Source organism: Salmo salar, chromosome 09 (assembly GCF_965601325.2).
Source record: "Salmo salar chromosome 09, fSalSal1, whole genome shotgun sequence".
Taxonomy (NCBI): domain Eukaryota; kingdom Metazoa; phylum Chordata; class Actinopteri; order Salmoniformes; family Salmonidae; genus Salmo; species Salmo salar.
In genome coordinates, this window is record NC_138299.1 from 63,406,917 (window position 1) to 63,430,968 (window position 24,052).

The 24,052-nt window shown below is 41.5% G+C and overlaps 1 protein-coding gene across 1 annotated transcript in view; it reads left to right on the forward strand.

The window, feature by feature from the left end:
- Positions 1 to 4,298: 4,298 nt before the first annotated feature.
- trpc3 (transient receptor potential cation channel, subfamily C, member 3) overlaps positions 4,299 to 24,052 on the forward strand; it is a 98,796-nt gene continuing 79,042 nt past the window's right edge. Inside the window, exons 1-2 of the mRNA XM_082955845.1 lie at positions 4,299 to 4,628; positions 19,451 to 20,225. Coding sequence (XP_082811971.1) covers positions 4,474 to 4,628; positions 19,451 to 20,225 — 930 coding nt within the window. The 5' untranslated portion in view covers positions 4,299 to 4,473. The remainder of the gene's footprint in view (positions 4,629 to 19,450; positions 20,226 to 24,052) is intronic.

The window sequence follows — 24,052 nt, forward strand, 5'->3', positions numbered from 1 at the left end:
CAGTGAGCTCAGTGATGCCATACAACAAACTAGTAATCTGTCTGAACCTAGTCTCCATTCTTCCAGTACCCAATGCACCTTCTGATCAGGGGCGGAAATCCCGGGGGGGACGGGGGGGACACGACCCCCCCATCTTGGGAAAAATATGATTTGTCCCCCCCAATATATCACTGAAACATAACTATGTAATTTAAATAATATTAATAATACGCAATGAAAGCAATTGTGCTGATTATAGACACTTAATAGCGCGTTTTTATGTTTCAAAAGATTGCGACCCCCCCACCCTTTTCCTCACAATGGTTTGATCCACTGGCAAGGTAACAGAGGGGTCGTAGCCACTGTCTGAAAGGCACTCAATGAACGTAACTGACGTGAGGTTAATCCAGTCAATCGCGCACACACACTAGCTGAATATGCAGAGCTAGCGCACAAATATTAACTATTAAGCTAGCTAGTACATATTCCATTTATGTGGCCTCATCAAAGATGGATTCTTTGCTATCGTCAATTTATTCCGAGATCAGCATGCAGATGATGTAAGTTAGTGCTTCAAAGTCCCTGTGATAAGGTTAGCGATAAACTGAAGTCCAAACTGAACAGAACTACACTCTCTTCTACCATTTTCTTAAATATATTTAATGGTCTCGTTGCAAAAGCTAAATTGTCGCAAGGGAACTTTTATTTATTTATTTTATTTAACCCGGGTAGCAAAGATTATAGCAAACACCACTGAAACTGAATTGGTGCTCGCTAGCTTTGCAAATTCAGCTATTGTTGGAAGCCAGCCAATATGAAAGAAACTATTAAAATTACAAAAGGTTGCAGCATATGTTGTGTAAATGGTGAACTCATACAGCTGTCAACTCTTGTCATTTTAATCCGTTTCACATTTGCTAGCTACCTTTTAGATCGAAGCCCAAATAGAATGATAAAAGATAAGATGATAGAAGCCCATCTCCTACTGTAAATAACCTACACACTGTGTGTGTGTGTGTGTAGCCAGCCAGCCAGGTAGAAAAATGGCAGAAAAATAAAAGACGGACATCAGAGTATTTTTCAGTACACCAAAACGCAAAGTAAGAACCCTAGTAGCCTAATATCTCAAAGACTAGTTGATAAAATGTTCATAAGAAAGAAATGAAATTCTAATGGAAATGTTTCACAATGATGTCATTAGGCAGAGTAGGCAACAGATGGCACACAGACAGCAGAGTTGGGGACAGATATGCAGGGACAGACTGGCAGAGACAGGGAGTCTCAGGTAAGTTTGTTGAGTCTTTGTTTGGCAACATTATGAAAGGTTCTCCATTTTTTTTACTTGTAAAATAGGAACATAATTGGAAAATGCCATGGATACCCCCACTCTCAACTTAAACTGGTGACTGAACTAAGATTTGTTAAAGGCAATGGTATTGCTGTTGTGATTAGTTGTGTAGTTTTGGGTACCGGTAGTTAGGAGTACGGCAAACACCTTATTTCTTTGGTTCCTCAATATACATTTACCATATTACAATGTAGGCTATGTGTTACAGCACTACTTTTGGTGTCCCCCTCAGGAATTGCTCTTGAGAAAATGTCATGTAATTGTCCCCCCCAAAGTTGATATCAGATTTTCGCCCCTGCTTCTGATATGTCCATTCATATTGTTCATTAACCTTAATCCAGTTAGCAGCACATGTTGAAAGATTTGAGTGAGAACGCCAACTTGGCATTGGCCCAAATGTGTGCCCACAGAGATTTCTCTGCTTGCGTTGATGTTCGAGGTGCCAGGAACACCATAAATTATATCCTTTCTGCCAGGGATGACAGGATGTCGATCTTCCTCTTCCTGCTCTGGACCCCCTGGACTCCTCTGGTGCCCGTTGTGCTCTTTGTCCTCATCAGAAGACAGCATAGAGGTTGTGAGATCTGGGAGTGGCAGCTCTCTATTGTCACATCCTCTTCTGCTACTTCTTCTAAGCAGCCTTCGAGTGACTTATGACTACTGCTGTCCACCCTCAAAATATGATCTGATTTACCTGGCATTGGTTTATTAATGAGGCATGCAGTTGCACAATAATTCAAACGCAGTATATTGATTTGAATCCCTTACATATTTTAGCAGTGGTACCATCTGCACTGTGCTGCAAATCTCTGCATAGGATGATCTGTTTGTTGTCTGAAAAAGTTCATGTTTCCCAAGACAGACACTTGCAGCATGCAAGTGAATATATCCTCCAACCCCTTTGGTGTTCAATTGGAGTAAACAAAATAGCTTAGCTAACTTTGTACCATATAGTGTGGATGGGCAGACAAATGCTGATCAGCTGCACAGGTGTGCTGAGTAAGAAATGCTGCAGTGCTGTCCTTGGTGAGCAGGCTACTGTGGTGAGAGGAGCGGTCCAGGGATCTGAAATGACCAGATGTGGGAGTCGAGTTGTCCATGGTGCTGAAATGGGAAACAATTGAGCTATAGTACACAGAGCTATCTATGGTGCTAGAGTTGTCAACAAGATGCTTAGTGGCATTGTCCATGGTACTGTAATAGCCAACATGCTACTATAGTACACCTTGCCGTCTATGTTGATGAATGGCCAATTTGGTACGTAGTGGAGCTGTCCATGGTTCTGAAATGAACAGCGCTCTGCTGTATTGAGTTGATCTGTCTTTGGTGCTGAAATGAGAGCTGCATGTCTTGCCACAGGGTTTCAACATAATTAATCGAATTCACATCAAAATTGCAGCGACGTAAAGTACTTAAATAAAAATACTTTAAAGTATTTTGACTTTTTCTCAAATAGTATTTTACTAACTTTTACCTGAGTCATTTTCTATTAAGGTATCTTTACTTTTACTCAAGAATGACAATTTGGTACTTTTTCCACCACTGCAAAATTGCAATACTGACAATATTTTAACAACAACAAAAAATGCCCCCCTTTTTCTCCCCAACTTTTTGATATCCAATTGCGATCTTGTTTCGTTGCTGCAACTCCCTAACGGGCTCAGGAGAGGCGAAGGTTGAGTCATGCGTCCTCCGAAACATGACCCGACAAGCCGCACTTCTTAATCACCCACTCGATTAACCAGGAAGAAAGCTGCACCAATGTCTTGGAGGAAACACCATTCAACTGACGACCGAAATTAGCTTGCAGTCACAAGGAGTAGCTAGAGCGCGATGAGTTAAGTAAAGCCCCCCGGCCAAACCCTCCCCTAACCCAGACAACGGTGGGACAATTGTGCGCCGCCCTATGCAATATATTTAAATGCATCTCAGACGCATTTAACCCCCTAGAGTCGATTGACGCACCAGTGCAAAAAAATTCCCATCAAAATCCATCCGTTTTGCTCAGGGACCACAAGTGTCACGGGACCCGTCTGAAGGTAACCGGCACCTGTTTTAAAAAACAAATGGAAGTATGAAGGTAGTTTTGTGCCTACCCAAAAAATGGGATTAAATAATTATGTGTTAAAAATATCCAAAATATTCTCAGAGTTTTTTTTAAATATCTCCTAGATTTAGGACACACTTCAAAACCTTATTTCTTCTGATGATTTTTTTTACTGTCCTTGAATGTGTTATTCAATGTGTTTCTATGGGCTTTAGTTGTAAAGGCCAAAATCACAATTTTATCAAATAATTTTGTCATATTTTTTTATATACCTAAAGGTGTCCTAAAACTCTAATTCAAATAGCCAAATGATCCATAGTATGACCATCTTAAAACAATTCCATTTGTCAGTTTAGAACCCCCCCCCCCCCCCCAACGATTTAGACTTTAAATATATATTTTATATCATTTTTTTTAAAGAGTTTTAAGGTCTACTATAGCGTTTTTCTATTGTCACTCACGACCTTTGGAGTCAAACATTTCACACATCCCCCAGAGGTGGCCAGTAATTAAGCGTTTTATATCTATCGTTTACTACCGCATATTTCATGTACAGTATGCCTGTTTGAGTCATGTAACAGTACCTTGGGGGATATGGTGCCACCGCGCATACATACTTCCATAAGAAAGTACAACCACTCTAGAAGCTGAGAAGCAAATTAGAAGCAGACTAGATTGCCGTAAGAGTGCTGCACTAGTATTCACATGGCTGAGCGCTACATCAAACCAACAGATCGGGGATTTATAATTCAAAGAAAGCAATAATGTAAAGCAAGCAAACATCTTTCAGTACCAAGGCAAACACTTCACCTGTTACTCGTGTGATTATAGTAGCCTAGTGGTGGTGGTGGCAGTGGTGAAGATGAAGACGGTGATTGATGAGCGTTCATTTGGCAGAAATGGGCTGGACCACTACAACCTCCTAAATTGACTTTTGCAGACTAGCCCGGAGTTGTACAACGACCTGGGGAAATAGACGGTAGGGCTGGCTGAGAACTCAAGCACACGCCGGCTTCATTCTGAAGTCCAAACTGACGTGCTTGACTTCGGAAGTTTGTCACAAAACAATGAGACGGTAGAGAGAGTCACTACTGCCCATATGTTAACGAAGGCCAGAATGTATCACAAGAGAGTATCGTTCTTCGAAGAGGAGGATGAACAGTGCTGGATAGAGGAAAACGACGGCGCGAATGCACATGACCTAATGTCCGTCCAAAAAGTCCGGAACTCGTCGGGATATTGTGCTTATAATATGTGAGTAAACTAGCCTACTGTCTATGGAAAACTCATTTTAGGCTTGATAACGTCGGTACGGGAACTGAGGTAGGATACTATCTTTGTGTGGATTAACATGTTTACTTCCAACTGTTGAAATGTCATGAATTATTTTATGACACAGGCTACTTTAAAATGAACTTTTCTGCCTTTGGTCCGATGAAAAATCATAATTTGTCATGTCCTCTTCGAAGATCAAGACTATTCACATTTGTTGCACTGACATGTTATATAAAGTCCTCCGATACGAAGCTTTGAACTGGTAGCTAATAGTGCAATGATGTTGTTTTCGGCCAAACCCAAATGTAGAATTATATAGCCTATTATCGTAATCTAGCTGCATTTTTGGACATTGGCAGCGTTTGTGACAATACTTGCGGCACTTCGTTCGCTTGTCACACATGACATTGTGCAGACAAGAGAGCATCAGTTTGGTTGATAATGCATGACATGCTGATCTAGACCGCGTCCCTTGCGCCACCGCATGTTCATTTTGTCCACCCACACCAGACGCGATCAGGACACACAGGTTGAAAAATCAAAACGAACTCTGAACCAACTATATTAATTTGGGGACAGGTCGAAAAGCATTAAACATGTATGAGAATTTAGCTACCTAGCTTGCTGTTGCTTGCAAATTTGTCCTGGGATATAAACATTGGGTTGTTATTTTACCTGAAATGCACAAGGTCATCTACTCCTACAATTAATCCACAGCTAAAAGGGGAAACAGAGTTTGTTTCTAGTAATCTCTCCTCAATCAGGCTTCTCCTTCTTCTTTGGACTTTATATGGTGGTTGGCAACCAATTTTAAGGTGCATTACCACCACCAATTGGAGTGTGGACCTCAGTTGATCTTTCAATCACCCACGTGGGTACAGTATATGCTCCTAAAAACCAATAAGGAGATGGGGGAGGCGGGACTTGCAGCGCGTCACAAATAGAACCAAGACTGGCTACGCAGATGCTTGTTGACGCAGTGTGGGTACAATGATTGAGTAACGTGTGTGTATCTCATTACAATATCATGGCCATTAAATGGAGTTGGTCCCCCCTTTGCTTCAATAACAGCCTCCACTGTTCTGGGAAAGCTTTCCACTAGATGTTAGAACATTGATGTGGGGATTTGCTTCCATTCAGCCACAAGAGCATTAGTGAGATCAGGCACTGATGTTTGACGATTAGGTCTGGCTCACAGTCGGCGTTGAAATTCATCCCAAAGGTGTTCAGTGGGGTTGAGGTCAGGGCTCTGTGCAGGCCAGTCAAGTTCTTCCACACCAATCTGGACAAACCATTTCTGTATGGACCTCACTTTGTGCATGGGGACATTGTCATGCTGCAACAGGAAAGGGCCTTCCCCGAGCTCTTTCCAAAAAGTTGGAAGCACAGAATCGTGTAGAATGTCATTGTATGCTGTAGCGTTAAGATTTCCCTTCACTGGAACTAAGGGGCCTAGCCCGAACCATGAAAAACAGCCCCAGACCATTATTCCTCCTCAACTAAACTTTTGAGTTGGCACTATGCATTTGGGCAGGTAGCGTTCTCCTGGCAACCGCCAAACCCAGATTCGTCCATCGGACAGCCAGATGGTGAAGCGTGATTCATCACTCCAGAGAACACATTTCCACTGCGCCAGAGTCCAATGGTGGAAAGCTTTACACAGTTTGGAACGCGGTAGTAAGTGTTGCAACCGAGGACAGATCATTTTTACGCTCTATGCGTTTCAGCGGTCCCGTTCTGTTAGCTTGTGTCGCTTACCACTTCGCGGCTGAGCTGTTGTTGCTCCTAGATGTTTCCACTTCACAATAACAGCACTTACAATTGACTGGGGCAGCTCTAGCAGGGCAGACATTTGATAAACTGACTTGTTGGAAAGGTGGCATCCTATGACGGTGCCACGTTGAAAGTCTCTGAGCTCTTCAGTAAGGCCGTTCCACTGCCAATATTTAGCTATGGAGATTGCATGGCTGCGTGCTCGATTTTACACACCTGTCAGCAACAGGTGTGTCTGAAGTAGCCAAATCCACTCATTTGAAGTGGTGTCCACGTAGTTTTTGTGTATATACAGTTGAAGTCGGAAGTTTACATACGCTTAGGTTGGAGTCATTAAAACTCGTTTTTCAACCACTCTACAATTGTCTTGTTAACAAACTATAGTTTGGCCAGTCGGTTAGGACATCTACTTTGTCCATGACACTAGTAATTTTTGCAAAAATTGTTTACAGACAGATTATTTCACTTATAATTCACTGTATCACAATTCCAGTGGGTCAGAAGTTTACATACACTAAGTTGACTGTGCCTTTAAACAGCTTGGAAAATTCCAGAAAATGATGTCATGGCTTTAGAAGCTTCTGATAGGCTAATTGACATAATCTGAGTCAATTGGAGGTGTACCTGTGGATGTATCTCAAGGCCTACCTTAAACTCAGTGCCTCTGCTTGGCATCATGGGGAAATCAAAATAAATCAGTCAAGACCAAAATTGTAGACCTCCACAAGTCTGGTTCATCCTTGGGAGCAATTTCCAAATGCCTGAAGGTACCACGTTCATCTGTACAAACAATATATGCAAGGATAAACACCATGGGACCATGCAGCCGTCATACCGCTCAGGAAGGAGACGCGTTCTGTCTCCAAGAGAAGAACGTACTTTGGTGTGAAAAGTGCAAATCAATCCCAGAACAACAGCAAAGGACCTTGTGAAGATGCTGGAGGAAACAGTTACACAAGTATCTATCTATAGCCACAGTTAAACGAGTCCTATATCGACATAACCTGAAAGGCCGCTCAGCAAGGAAGAAGCCACTGCTCCAAAACCGCCATAAAAAAAGCCAGACTATGGTTTGCAACTGCTCATGGGTACAAAGATAGTACTTTTTGGAGAAATGTCCTCTGGTCTGATGAGACAAAGATATAACTTTTTGGCAATAATGACCGTCGTTATGTTTGGAGGGAAAAGGGGGAGGCTTGCAAGCCGAAGAACACCATCCCAACCGTGAAGCATGGGGGTGGTAGCATCATGTTGTGGGGGTGCTTTGCTGCAGGAGGGACTGGTGCACTTCACAAAATAGATGGCATCATGAGGAAGGACAGTTATGTGGATATATTGAAGCAACATCTCAAGATATAAGTCAGGAAGTTGAAGCTTGGTCGCAAATGGGTCTTCCAAATGGACAATGACCACAAGCATACTTCCAAAGTTGCGTCAAAATGGCTTAAGGACAACGAAGTCAATGTATTGGAGTGGCCATCACAAAGCCCTGACCTCAATCCTATAGAAAATGTGTGGGCAGAACTGAACAAGCGTGTGCGAGCAAGGAGGTCTACAAACCTGACTCAGTTACATCAGCTCTGTCAGGAGGAATGGGCCAAAATTCACCCAACTTATTGTGGGAAGCTTGTGGAAGGCTACCCGAAACATTTGACCCAAGTTAAACAATTTAAAGGCAATGTTACCAATTACTAATTGAGTGTATGTAAACTTGTGACCCACTGGGAATGTGATGAAAGAAATAAAATCTGAAATAAATCATTCTCTCTACTATTATTCTGACATTTGACTTTCTTAAAATAAAGTGGTGATCCAAACTGACCTAAAACAGGGAATTCTTACTAGGATTAAATGTCAGGAATTGTGAAAACTGAGTTTAAATGTACTTTGCTAAGGTGTATGTAAACTTCCGACTTCAACTGTATAGTGTATGTCTACTACTTCATGTGACATGTTGAAAATCACTCCACAATGTAGTAATGCTCAAACAGAAGGTGTTCTATTTAATCTCATGTTCCTATGCAGACAGAAAATAACTTGGATGATTCAGGTTATATTATGTTCCTCTCCTTGATATTTTAAACCCCTGTGTAATCCTTTTACATCGTTTTTTTTTTATGAAACAATACCCACCATTACTTAATCCATTCCACACACAGATCACCTTTGAGAAGTTTGAGTATCTTATCCTTTAGGTAAACGACTCAGAGACAGCATGACTCAATCTCTATTGTTAACACTGGCAATATCCATGTTTCTCTCATTTACAGGCATTGCTTAGAGTTTTTATGTGGTCCAGACATTACCACTAAGCACTAGCTCCCTAGTCTATTTTGCAACAGTCATACATCAGGAGTATGTAAATCTAATACACTTAGCTGTGTGCATGTGTGTGTATAAATCCACTCCAGTCTTCAAAGGTTCTCCATATCTTTCCCATGAGTTAAGATGTTATCATGTGTCACATGTGTGGTGATGTAAAGTGTGCTAACAGGGGTGATTACTCTGCTTTATGCCATCTTATCCTGGTGATACTTGCTTTGTGCTAATACAGTGTCTTCAGAAAGTATTCATACCGCTTGACATATTTCACATTTTGTTATGTGACAGCCTGAATTAAAAATGGATTAAATAACAAATACACATCGACACACAATAGCCCATAATGACAATGTGAAAACGTTTTTGGACGTTTTTTCAAATGTATTGAAAAAGTCAAATACATAAATTACTAATTTACATAAGTATTCACACCCCTAAGTGTCAATACATGTTAGAAACACCTTTAGCAGTGATTACAGCTGTGAGTCTTTCTGGGTAAGTCTCTAAGAGCCTTGCACATCTGGATTGTACAATATTTGCACATTATTCTTTTAAAAAGTATGAAAGTTCTGTCAAGTTGGTTATTGATCATTGCTAGACAGCCACGTTCAAGTCTTGCCATAGATTTTCAAGCCGATTTATGTCAAAACTGTAATTAGGCTACTCAGGAACATTCAATGTCGTCTTGATATGCAACTCCAGTCTATATTTGTCCTTATGTTTATTGGTTTTTGCCTTGTTGAAAAATGAATTTGTCTCCCAGTGTCTGTTGGAAAGCAAACTGAACCCGGTTTTCCTCTAGGATTTTGCCTGTGCTTAGCTCTATTCCGTTTCTTATTATCCGAAAAAACTCCCTAGTCCTGCTGATGACAAGCATACCCATAACATGTGTTGTGTTGGATTTGCCCCAAACATAACACTTTGTATTCAGGACATGGAGTTCATTTCTTTGCCCCAGAAAATTCAGTTTTACTGAAGTGTCTTATTACAAACAGGATGCATGTTTTGGAATATTTTTAATCTATACAGGCTTTTTTCTTTTCACTGTGTAAATTAGGTTAGTATTGTGGAGTAACTACAATGTTGTTGATCCATCCTCAGTTATCTCCTATCACAGCCATTAAACTCTGTAACGGTTTTAAAGTCAGTATTGGCATCATGATGAAATCCCTGAGTGGTTTCCTTCCTCTCCGGCAACTGAGTTAGAAAGGATGCCTGTATCTTTGTAGTGCCTGGGTGTATTTATACACCATCCAAAGTGTAATTAATAACTTCACCGTGCACAAAGGGATATTCAATATCTGTTTGTTTTTACCCATCTACTAACATGTGCCCTTCTTTGCGAGGCATTGGAAAACCTCTCTGGTCTTTGTGGTTGAATCTGTATTTGAAATCCACTGCTCCACTGAGGGACCTTACATATAATTGTATGTGTGGGGTATAGAGATGAGGTAGTCATTCAAAAATCTTGATAAACACTATTGCACACAGAGTGAGTCCATGAAACGTATTATGTAACTTGTTAAGTTCATTTTTACTCCTGAACTTATTTAGGCTTGCCATAACAAAGGGGTTGAATACTTATTGACTCAAGACATTTCAGCTTTTCATTTTTTATTAATTTGTAAAAATGTCTAAAAACATAATTACACTTTGACATTATGGGGTATTGTGTAGGCCAGTGCCACAAAATCTAAATCTAATCGATTTAATATAAATTCAAGCTGTAACACAACAAAATGTGGAAATAGTAATGGGGTGTGTATACTTTCTGAAGCCACTTTACATGTAGCCCAGGCCTTTGGTAAGTCATGCAGTGTTTAAAGTCCTTCTAACTATGGACGTAAACTCTATGTGTTTAGGGTGTTTTTGATGATTAGCGAGCTGGTGCCACCTTACATTGTCAGGCTAAGCTGAGTTTACGGCTGTATATTAAAAATGACGTTCGAAAAGTCAGTAGAAATACTTTAAAATGAACCTGTCAAACAGTAGACTTACCACAGTTCCCCGACCCTGCTGTGTTGGGGATAGTAATAGCTCAAGTCTTGTGTGTTGTGATTTTGATATTTACTTAGATATTCCTTGAGTATATGTTGAGTTTGTGAATACGACAAAAGTGGATATCTTGCATTTTAAGATACCAACGCCATTTTATGCCTTGCCAATGGTATGCCTTGCCATCATGTGATATGTGCCTTAGGTGTAGAGACCCTAGCCTGGTCTCCGATCTGTTTGTGCTCTTACCAACTCCATTGCTCATTGTCAAGCTCATTGTTGGGCACGACAATCAGTGACAAGGAATTGGCATGATAGCACAACCAGACTGGCACTCAGGCTATGGAGACCCAATATAATTAGAATTAGTAGAATTTATATACACTGCTCAAAAAAATAAAGGGAACACTTAATCAACACAATGTAACTCCAAGTCAATCACACTTCTGTGAAATCAAACTGTCCACTTAGGAAGCAACACTGATTGACAATACATTTCTCATGCTGTTGTGCAAATGGAATAGACAACAGGTAGAAATTATAGGCAATTAGCAAGACACCCCCAATAAAGGAGTGGTTCTGCAGGTGGGGACCACAGACCACTTCTCAGTTCCTATGCTTCCTGGCTGATGTTTTGGTCACTTTTGAATGCTGGCGGTGCTTTCACTCTAGTGGTAGCATGAGACGGAGTCTACAACCCACACAAGTGGCTCAGGTAGTGCAGCTCATCCAGGATGGCACATTAATGCGAGCTGTGGCATGAAGGTTTGCTGTGTCTGTCAGCGTAGTGTCCAGAGCATGGAGGCGCTACCACGAGACAGGCCAGTACATCAGGAGTTGTGGAGGAGGCCGTAGGAGGGCAACAACCCAGCAGCAGGACCGCTACCTCCGCCTTTGTGCAAGGAGGAGCACTGTCAGAGTCCTGCAAAATAACCTCCAGCAGGCCACAAATGTGCATGTGTCTGCTCAAACGGTCAGAAACAGACTCCATGAGGGTGGTATGAGGGCCCGACGTCCACAGGTGGTGGTTGTGCTTACAGCCCAACACTGTGCAGGACGTTTGGCATTTGCCAGAGAACACCAAGATTGGCAAATTCGCCACTGGCGCCCTGTGCTCTTCACCGATGAAAGCAGGTTCACACTGAGCACGTGACAGACATGACAGAGTCTGGAGACGCCGTGGAGAACGTTCTGCTGCTTGCAACATCCTCCAGCATGACCGGTTTGGCGGTGGGTCAGTCATGGTGTGGGGTGGCATTTCTTTGGGGGGCCGCACAGCCCTCCATGTGCTCGCCAGAGGTAGCCTGACTGCCATTAGGTACCGAGATGAGATCCTCAGACCCCTTGTGAGACCATATGCTGGTGCGGTTGGCCCTGGGTTCCTCCTAATGCAAGACAATGCTAGACCTCGTGTGGCTGGAGTGTGTCAGCAGTTCCTGCAAGAGGAAGGCATTGATGCTATAGACTGGCCCGCCCGTTCCCCAGACCTGAATCCAATTGAGCACATCTGGGACATCATGTCTCGCTCCATCCACCAACGCCACGTTGCACCAGACTGTCCAGGAGTTGGCGGATGCTTTAGTCCAGGTCTGGGAGGAGATCCCTCGGGAGACCATCCGCCACCTCATCAGGAGCATGCCCAGGCGTTGTAGGGAGGTCATACAGGCACGTGGAGGCCACACACACTACTGAGCCTCATTTTGACTTGTTTTAAGGACATTACATCAAAGTTGGATCAGCCTGTAGTGTGGTTTTCCACTTTAATTTTGAGTGTGACTCCAAATCCAGACCTCCATGGGTTGATAAATTGGATTTCCATTGATTATTTGTGTGTGATTTTGTTGTCAGCACATTCAACTATGTAAAGAAAAAAGTATTTAATAAGATTATTTATTTCATTCAGATCTAGGATGTGTTGTTTAAGTGTTCCCTTTATTTTTTTTAGCAGTATATTTCTTCAGTCCATGGATATTTTTTTTTTTTGTGGTCTCTCAATATGGCAACACAATAGCCACTTGCGTGTGTAGAATATTGAGAGAGGCACAGAATTCTGACAGTATTTTCAGCAGAAGATATCCACTGACAGAGTACAAGAAAGTATTGTTGGACCTCGACCACCCAGGAATTAAAGGTCATGAATTTCTCCAGGCAGTGACATTTGTCCTCTGAGAAGATCATCTGTGACCTTCCAAGACCTCCCATTGTCTTATGGTTTTTAGCCTAGACAAAAACAAAACATGAAGAACATGAACTGGGTCATTCCACGAAATGAGTGCCTTTGGCATCTCTTTGATATTTTAAGTAGATATTGTACACAAATATAGAATTTTAAAAGCCTGATATATTCAATGAAGTCCTCTTTATTATGGACCACATGGAAAATTGATTGAATCAGAATAGAAACTGGTTGAATAAAGACTTGCTAAAGTGCCAAAAATCTGCATTTTGACATGCCCCTCAGTGCATCCACTGTGAATTCTAGGAATATTTTAACCCACTTAATCCCAACATTTATCCAAGTTTTCAACATCATTGTAAAGCCATAGGTATGTTGTTGCTTTGACAAAGTAATTTCTGAAGATGAGTGATCCAAGGTAAAAAAAAGACAATCTGTCCCTCATTTTAAGGTCAACCCTGTTATGTGAACTGAACTCTTGTTTTAATATCAAATCATATGAATATGTGAATATAAGGTGTGTGTGATGGCTTGTGTGTGTTTGTGTGAGTGAGTGTGTATCACCTGGTAAACGGTTAGTGATGGCTGTTCAACAGTCTGATGGCCTGGTAATAGAATCAGTTTTTTAGTCTCTCTGTCTTGGCTCTGATGCACCTCTACTGTCTACGTCTGTCAGACGGTAGCCAAGTGAACAGTCTGTGGCTGAGGTCCTTCTTGGCCTTCCTTTGACACCGGGTGCTGTAGATGTCTGGGGGGGCAGGCAGCGTGTCTCAGGTGATTCGTTGTGCTGCCCGCACCACCTTCTGGTGAAACTATTGCTTTTAAAATCTTTTTTTTCAAATGAAACAGTTAACATCTAATAGTCAAATCACAGTGAAAAAGCAGGTGAGCTGGTTCTACCTTTTTTGGCCATTTTCTGGTGTTTTGTGGTTGAAAACTGAGCAGGTTGAGCAGAAGACGATAACCCTGTTACCCATAGATAGACAGGCTAGAAATGTTTTATCAATTTCTTTGTTCAAGTGAAGCTTGCATTGAATTGCCCCTCCCTGTTGCACACAACAAGGGGACTCCTTGTCCTGCCTTATGGGCCGTTCAGGGTCTGACAAGGCTACTTACAATAGCAATTGAGGCCTTTGTATTGTATAATTAGTTGGGGCCAAAGCTGTGACTAAATGGCTTTGTCAGGTCCAGGCCTTTTCTTAGGCAGTGTATCAGGCCAGTCAGTGTCCCCACCAGCTGTGACTGTAAAAAAGGTCAAGCCTGTACCTGTGACTTTCCCCGATGCCGAAGTTTGGCTGCCGACTAAGTTATCAGTGTGTTTACTGTTTACTATTCAGGGGCAGTGAAAATTGTCGAAGCAGCGAGTAGAGATGGTGAAGCTATGGCAGTGGATGCCCAACAGTCTGTGGATGTCAGTTGGTTGAGAGATCCTGAAACCCTAATCATGAAGAAGGTTGATTTACTGCGCAGGTGAGTCATTTTAACTAACAAAAAATGTAAGAAACAGGAAATCACTGTCAAAGAGCCTAAAAGATTCTTGGATCTCCAGGATTTCACGGCTGAAACAAGGGTATGCTGTTTGAAGATGCTTCCCCCTCTCAGGCCTCAGAGCCTGTGTAGGAATCTGAGTACATTTTACTAAGTGAAGGAGTACATTAACTTTTGTTTCGTTTTTTGAAAATTGTATTAGTGTGTCTTATTTTTATTGTTTATTTATTTTTCGTTAAAGGATCTCAGTTTTTACTCCACCCAGTAGGTGGCAGCAATACACCTATTTGGTTGTAGTACGTCAATAAAACCTTATTAAAGAAGAAGAAGATTGTACATTCATCCCTTGTGGGGTTTAGGTTTCCTGTCTTCCTTGTAGGCCAAGTGTTTCCTCAAGTAAGTCTGGAGTTCCCTGCTTTCCCAGTAGGTCCAGTCTATCTTGCCCCCTCGTTAGGTCAGATGTATCCTTCTCCCCCAGTATACTCTGTTTTTTTATCTTTCTTTTTCCTACTTTTTACCCCCTTTTTCTCCCCAATTTCATGATTTCCAATTGGTAGTAATAGTCTTGTTCCATCGCTGCAACTCACTTACGGACTCGAGAGAGGCGAAGATCGAGAGCCATGCGTCCTCGAAACACGGACCACGCACCCAGCCCGCCACAAGAGTCGTGATGTGTGTTTGTCCTACTTTTTTATTTTTAATCCCAGCCCCCGTCCCCTTAGTAGGCCTTTTCCCTTTTGCTAGGCCGTCATTATAAATAAGAATTTGTTCTTAACTGACTTGCCTAGTTAAATAAAATAAATAAATAAATTGTATAAAATATTCTGGGCCCTCAGTTTCCTGCGCCATTGAGCTCAGAAATAACACAGTTGTAGACATTTGTGCAAGGGATAAGAGGTCATTAGGTAGGTTTGCTTCTATGCGTAATCGGGTGCTTACTCAACATTGACAGGAGCGCTCCAAACCAAAGACAATGACTAAATTGACAACTCATAAATAAAATGAAATAAACCAGAACTTGTTTCTCAGAATCATAGGTTGTGCACTTTGCAAACAACGTGTCCACTCCGACAATGAGGACGGTAAAATACTGGAATAATAGCATTTTAAATGCATTAACATAAATGACCGTAACCAAAACAAACATTGTAGATTAGAAATTGTAGGAATGAACTGTAAATGTGCTACTGGTGATACATTGTATGTAATGGGGAATTGATAGACACTAACAATCAAATGCAAACAATTGACACAACGAAGTCATTAAACAATGAATGTGCACAAATTGGGGGGAGAGAGCGCATTCATTTTTACATTTACATTTACGTCATTTAGCAGAAGCTCTTATCCAGAGCATTCACACTCCCCTTCATCGACTGTGTCATCCACGCAGCCTCCGCAATGGATTAGTTCACTGAGATGGGCGCGAATCAGACAGGGGTCTCGTGTCCCATCGTTTAAAAAAAAATATATTTGCTACTGCTCCAGCACAACAACAAAAAATTGGTTGACCAACAGCCAATTGATCAAACAATCAACCAAACAATCGACCAGTCGACTAATTGGGGTCAGCTCTAGTTTCAACACCAGTGTATTAGCCTTTTCTTGGTTTGTTTGTTGTTATGTTATGCAACATGTATTTTCCTTCTCCGTTTGCATGCATTTTGTATTCTGTAATGTTGATATTTTTGCATCAGAAGTATGGACTCTATTCGCATTAAGACTTTTTGACTTACACCTTACCCTGTTCAGAAATGGGAGTCAATTTTTTTTCTGCCACAGCATTCGCCTCAAATGGATGCATTTGGAACGATGAAGGCTCCTCAGAGGAGGAAGGGGAGGACCATCCTCCCCAGTGAATTTCATAAAAATGTATATTGTAAAACTAAAAAAGTGATCATTTTTAGATAAAACTATACTAATATATTCACGTCACCAAATGTATTAAAACACGCTGTTTTTAAATCAAGGTCTACAGTAGCCTCCACAGCACTATAGGGTAGCACCATGGTGTAGTCGGAGGACAGCTAGCTTCTGTCCTCGTCTGGGTACATTGAGTTTAATACAAAACCTTGTCAGATATTACTGCACTGTTGGAGCTAGGAACACAAGCATTTCGCTACACTCACAATAACATCTGCTAAGTATGTGTATGTGACCAATAAAATTTGATTTGATTCGATTTTTAGGAGGCTCATGGTTCTCACTCCCTTCCATAGATTAAACAGTAATTATTACAACTTCCGGAGGACGTCCTCCAACCTATCAGAGCTCTTGCAGCATGAACTGACATGTTGTCCACACAATCAAAGGATCAGATAATGAATCACTACTGAAAGCATAAGCCTCAGTTAGCTAGCATTGCACTGCATACAATGTGGTGAGTAGCTGACTCAAAGAGAGAGAAAGACAATAGTTGAACTGTTTTGAAGAAATTAATTTCTTCAAAAATGAAGGAGAAGCAAGAGAGCGAGAGAGAGATATTTCATATTTTTTTTTAACTTTCAGTTTCACTTACTAAGCTAGCAGATGCAGCTAGCTAGCTTAGCCTACTAAAACACCCTGCTCAAACAGAGGGATGCTATGTTTTTTTTGAGGGGTTGATCAGCTTTAATATTACAGATAGATTGTTGCTTTCATGAATGTAATTGTCTGCATCATTTCCAATCCCCCATATTTTTGGGGTAAATATATATATCCATATACAGTCGAAAGTTTACATACACCTTAGCCAAATACATAAGTTTTTCACAATTTCTGACATTTAATCCTAGTAAAAATTCCCTGTCTTAGGTCAGTTAGGATTACCACTTTATTTTAAGAATGTGAAATGTCAGAATAATAGTAGGGTGATTTATTTCAGCTTTTATTTCGTTCATCACATTCCCAGTGGGCTCCAAGTTTACATACACTCAATTAGTATTCGGTAGCATTGCCTTTAAATTGTTTAACTTTGGTCAAACGTTTCGTGTAGCCTTCCACAAGCTTCCCACAATAAGTTGGGTGAATTTTGGTCCATTCCTCCTGACAGAGCTGATGTAACTGAGTCAGGTTTGTAGGCCTCCTTGCTCGCACACGCTTTCTCAGTTCTGCCCACAAATTTTCTCTGGGATTGAGATCAGGGGTTTGTGATGGCCACTCCAATACCTTGACTTTGTTGTCCTTAAGCCATTTTGCCACAACTTTGGAAGTATGCTTGGGGTCAATGTCCATTTGGAAGACCCATTTGCGACCAAGCTTTAACTTCCTGACTGATGTCTTGAGATGTCTTGCTTCAATATATCCACATAATTCTTCTTCCTCATGAGGCCATCTGTTTTGTGAAGTGCACCAGTCCCTCCTGCAGCAAAGCACCCCCACAACATGATGCTACCACCCTCGTGCTTCACAGTTGGGATGGTGTTCTTCGGCTTGCAAGCCTCCCCCTTTTTCCTCCAAACATAACGATGGTCATTATGGCCAAACAGTTCTATTTTTGTTTCATCAGACCAGAGGACATTTCTCCAAAAAGTACGATCTTTGTCCCCATGTGCAGTTGCAAACCGTAGTCTGGCTTTTTTATGGCGGTTTTGGAGCAGTGGCTTCTTCCTTGCTGAGCGGCCTTTCAGGTTATGTCGATATAGGACTCGTTTTACTGTGTATATAGATACTTTTGTACCTGTTTCCTCCAACATCTTCACATGGTCCTTTGCTGTTGTTCTGGGATTTATTTGCACTTTTCGCACCAAAGTACGAACGTGTCTCCTTCCTGAGCGGTATGACTGCAACTCCAATTGACTCAAATTATGTCAATTAGCCTGTCAGAAGCTTCTAAAGCCATGACATCATTTTCTGGAATTTTCCAAGCTGTTTAAAGGCACAGTGTATGTGTATGTAAACTTCTGACCCACTGGAATTGTGATACAGTGAATTATAATCTGTAAACAATTGTTGGAAAAATCACTTGTGTCATGCACAAAGTAGATGTCCTAACCGACTTGCCAAAACTATAGTTTGTTAACAAGAAGTTTGTGGAGTGGTTGAAAAACTAGTTTTAATGACGCCAACCTAAGTGTATGCAAACTTCCAACTTCAACTGTGTATACTGTATTCTATCCTATTCTACTGTATCTTAGTCTATGCCGCTCTGACATTGCTCGTCCAAAGATTTATATATTCTTAATTCCTTTCCTTTACTTTAGATTTGTGTGTATTGTTGTAAAATTGTTTGATATTACATTGAGTTCAATACAAACCTACAAAACCTTGTTTGATATTACTGCACTGTTGGAGCTAGAAACACAAGCATTTCGCTACAACCGCTGTAACATCTGCTAAACACATGTATGTGACAAATAAAATTGTATTTTAATTGTACAAATACTTACCAAATACCCTTGGATATTATTAAGTCAAAATCAAAAACATGTAATCCAATGGGCTTTATGGCTATGACTCTCATCTCTGGAAAGAGCAGTTGCTCAGATTCAAACCTGGCTGAGAAACCCATGATATCTCAGTGCAACCTGTAGTTGTATTACTCACGCATCTGTTGTGTTTCATTAAAATGCTATTAACGCCAGGAGGATTTCTCACTCAGTCTGTGTGACGCTCTGTCACTGGCTCACCTCTCACTGAGACGGCTGGGGTGGCTGGGTTCTAATGAATACACTGCTGTCCGGCTGCCACTCTCCATTCTATTGTGAAGGTAGGGGTGGCATGGGGTGGTGGAATTACGTAGCTGTGGGTCAAGGAACAACAGAGACTGTGCAGACAGCAAAGATGATGCCCTAGATGAGCCCTTATGCCAGAACGTAACATTAGCTCCGAGCTTATATTACTGGTCTCTTTGAATGGTGAAGGGTCGTTTAGTAGACTTTGTAAAACATAGGGCGACAACTGAAGTCATCTATTTATAGTTGAAGGACAAAGCAGCTTGTTTTAACAAGTAGAGGGGCAATTTCTTATTTATTTTTTTGGTAGTCAACTTGGTGGTAAGTATGTTTGCAAAAGTCAAGGCTCTTCACAGAGGAAGTAACCATGATGTTGTTTTCTCCGTCTCTGCAAGGAAAGGGGCGGCGGAACTTGAGCTCCCCGCCCACCGGCGGATGACAGGGGCTCGGGAGAAGGGTCGTCGACCAGCGACGCGTGGGCCGGCCTTCATGTTCAACGACCATACCACCATTATGACCGCCGAGGAGGAGCGCTTTCTGGACGCCGCCGAGTACGGCAACATCCCTGTGGTCCGCAAGATGCTGGAGGAGTCCACCACGCTCAATGTCAACTGTGTGGACTACATGGGCCAGAACGCATTGCAGCTTGCGGTCGGCAACGAGCATCAGGAGGTGATGGAACTGCTCTTGCGGAGGGACAACCTGGCACGCATCGGTGACGCCTTACTCCTGGCTATCTCGAAAGGGTATGTCAGGATCGTGGAAGCCATCTTGGCCCATCCATCCTTCCAAGCCAGCGAGCGGCTGACGCGGAGTCCGTGTGAACTGCAGGACGATGACTTCTACTCGTATGACGAGGATGGCACACGCTTCTCGCCCGACATCACCCCCATCATTCTGGCTGCACACTGCCAGAAGTACGAGGTGGTACACATGCTGCTGTTGAAGGGCGCGCGCATTGAGCGGCCACATGACTACTTTTGCAAGTGCCCAGAATGCACCGAGAAACAGGTCAAAGACGCTTTCAGCCACTCACGTTTGCGCATCAATGCCTACCGGGGCCTGGCTAGCCCGGCTTACCTTTCGCTGTCTAGCGAGGACCCGGTGCTCACCGCGCTGGAGCTCAGCAATGAACTGACCAAGTTGGCTAACATCGAGAAGGAGTTCAAGGTAGGACACTTATGAGCTACTCGCACTCAGGATTGCAAAATTCGGGAAATGTTCCTAAATTCACAGTTTTTTTTTAGAAATCTATTTCTAAGAACGTTCTCAACATTGTTTGGTTTTTCTGAAAAATCTAGGAATTTGGGGAAATTTACAGAATTTTGCAAACCTTCTACTCAGAAGCTTAATGCTCAATGTCTGTTGTTTTTTCTGCATTTATTTTGATGGCATAACCAAGTTTGATCGGTTTCTTGGCATAGTACCTACTAGGGCTGGGTGATATGGGCAAAATTCACATTTTTGACAGTGTGACGGTATTTCACTATATTTTATGTTTTTGATTAATAAAAGTTCTAAATTTGCTTTATGAGTAGTGTGTGACCCTAGGGTGGAAACACATATATTCTAAATCATTTCAATGGGTCTTTCTCCATTCTGATTGTTTTATAATGTTCAGTTGAACTTCAACCTAAAATAATTTCCTACATTTGCATCAATTTCGGCCGTTCCTGCACTCATTTGAGATAATTTCCACACTGCCATGATATGGGCAAAAATACTAGGCCTTATTTTTAACCAAATATTGCGATTTAGATCAAAACCCTTGGGTGAACTTTTGGAATCATGGAAATAGAATGTTTATTATAATTCTATAGTTAGAATGTAAATAATAATGGGCACTTTGAATACAGTGTTGTTTGACATGACAACGAATGAAAATGCCATGGATGAGTTATTGTGACAGGGTAGGAACCAAAGGAATGTTCAGTGTTTCCTAGGGGACCCTATAATCTTTGGCTACGTTAAATCTTTATTCATATAGCCAACATATTCATGCTTCGCCTATTCCTCTTTGATTTAGAATATACTGTTGCACAAACAGCATGCTGATTTAAGCCTCCACCAGCACTGGTATCAGGCTGTATTACCTAGCTACGTTTGCTCTGACTCAGCACTTTTATTAGCTAGTTAGCTAGCCAGCTAACTAGTGATTAGCATCAGTGGCTAAAACGATTTAGCTTAACTTGCTAAGAAAATACAAACTAGCTGTTTGCAGATGTAAGAAACACAAACTAATATTGTAATTATAGTACGCTTGTGGATGTATATTAAGATCAAAGTGGAAACAACATCGTTGTCATCAACATTGTTGCATTGTTCCATGCAGACTGAACGAAAGTGTCTCGTCAAGCAACAACGAACTCGCTCCTTGAGTGACGGGACGGGGCTAGGTCTGTGGAAAGCGGCATGGAGAGAGAGCTGAGAGGGATGACTCAAGTAGCGGAGTAAACTATGGGCGTTACAAACGGCGTATCACATTTAACAAACCAAACATTAAAATACCCTTAGAAGGTAAAGGAAAAACCCAAACCGGTCCGTGCATACATACCGGTATATCGCCCAGCGCTAGTACCTACAAGATTGATGATTGTTATCAGGCAAAGTCTTGCACAATAGCAATGTGTTGATGCTGCTTAACAACCCGTTTAATTTCTGCCTCATGTTTTCATGTAATGAATCTTCAACCTGTGTGTGTGTGTTATGCTGCTGTCACCACCAGGATAAAAAGAGCCATAAAAAAGAGACCATGCAGCACAATTGCTTCTCCCTGGTAAATATTACATTTACATTTAAGTCATTTAGCAGACGCTCTTACCCAGAGGGGGGGGGGGGGGGGGGGGGTTAGAAGGATTACTTTATCCTATCCTAGGTATTCCTTAAAGAGGTGGGGTTTCAGGTGTCTCCGGAAGGTGGTGATTGACTCCGCTGTCCTGGCGTCGTGAGGGAGCTTGTTCCACCATTTGGGTGCCAGAGCAGCGAACAGTTTTGACTGGGCTGAGTATAAACTAAATATAAACTAAATATGTTTAGTTACATCAATTCATTGACATTGCAGATAAACATTCTGAAAGAGACTTGAATTACAAGAGCAGTTAATGGGAGATTGGGGGGGGGACTAACATGTCCTCTCCTTTATGAACTTAGATTTTTTTGTATTATTTGTATTGATTGTAAAAATGAGTTCACTGAACCACATTGCCACAAAAGCTTGTTATCCAAATTTGCTAAAGTGTTCCATGCTGTTAAACATATGACACATTAACAACCATTTTGAGCTTGTATGATGGCACAAGCTACACTGAATTTGTTTTAAATGAGAACATTTGAGAAAAGGATGCTTGTTTGCAGTCTGGATACCAGTCTTTTTAGCTAACATTGACAAACATTGACAAACCTTGTATAAAATATGTTGAATTTGTACCTTTGAAACAATGTCAGATCTTCAATGTAATGTCCATTATAAGAAAAAAACTATAGGCTGGGCACCACATCCTACTGGAAAGTTGATCTACCTATAGATAGCCTTGTTTCCCATCCAGGGTTTTAACCAAGCCCCGTCCTGCTTAGTTTTGATATCTGTCACCAACTGTTACCAATGTGCTATCGTGATGTTGATTGTTGAAAAATCTCCATTTAATAGATTCACTGGTGCTATCAAAGTCATTCCGAAGTGTAGGTTTAACAGAGCAAATGAAATGTAACCATACTGTATCAATCATATATCATCAATGATACTATTTAGGACTGTATAGCATTTGGGAAGTCATCAACAGCTATTGTTTAAATTCAACCTAGGATTAAACTAAAAATAGACAATACATACAGTGAGGGAAAAAAGTATTTGATCCCCTGCTGATTTTGTACGTTTGCCCACTGACAAAGATATGATCAGTCTATAATTTTAATGGTAGGTTTATTTGAACAGTGAGAGACAGAATAACAACAAAGAAATCCATTAAAAGGTCCTGGAGTGGCCTAGAACTGTCAATCTCCCTCGGCCTGGGGCTCCATGCAAGATCTCACCAAATAAACCTACCATTAAAATTATAGACTAATCATTTCTTTGTTAGTGGGCAAACGTACAAAATCAGCAGGGGATCAAATACTTTTTCCCCTCACTGTATAGTCCTAGGTTTTCACACGTTACTTAGCTCTCAATATCCGGCCTCATACAGGGCTTGTTATCTTTTTGTTCTGAAACCTGTTTTCTTCCATCTGTTCTCTGAATTGTCCTTTTGCCTCCCTCTGTGAGAGATTATATCAGAACATGTTCTAGTGAATCAAGCGCAGTAAATGGTTCACTGCCTCTTACCACATGGTGCAATGCTTCACTTTACAGTTGGATCACAATGTTCAGTTATAAGTAACTGGAAATGTAGGAATTGGACTTGCCTAAGACTGTATTCAAATTGTCTCCCATTCTATTCTGTCTTTGGACATATGGATTATGACAATCGGTCACAATTAGAAAGAATAAAGCACTAGATATGAACAAAGTGGCAGATACACTCTGAACGTCGAGGTGTTCCATGGAAATTAAATCAAGAATAAATGCTCTCAGCAAACAATCACATTTAAAAGCACATTGTACTGTTCTCCATGCTCCTATCCGGCAGTACCGGTGCATCAAGGCTTAGACCAACAGACTCTTAAACTGCTTCTATCCCCTGGCCATAAGACTGTTAAATGGCTAACAACTACTGCTCTCCCTCACACATACGCTGCTAAAATGATTTTTTAAAATGTTTATTATTGAATATTAAAACATACACTCTACTTGCAGTGAAGCCGCTTAACATTTACATGACATTCAGACAACTAACAGATTCCCACCCAGAGCAACCCACAGAAGCAACCAGGGTCAACGCCCTGCTCAAGAGCACGTTGACAGATCTCTCACAAGGTCAAAAACTGGGACCCGTCATTCTATCCCCAGCCCAGCAAGTCCACTCCCACTTGTCTCCAATCTAATCGAATAGAATCCACAGATT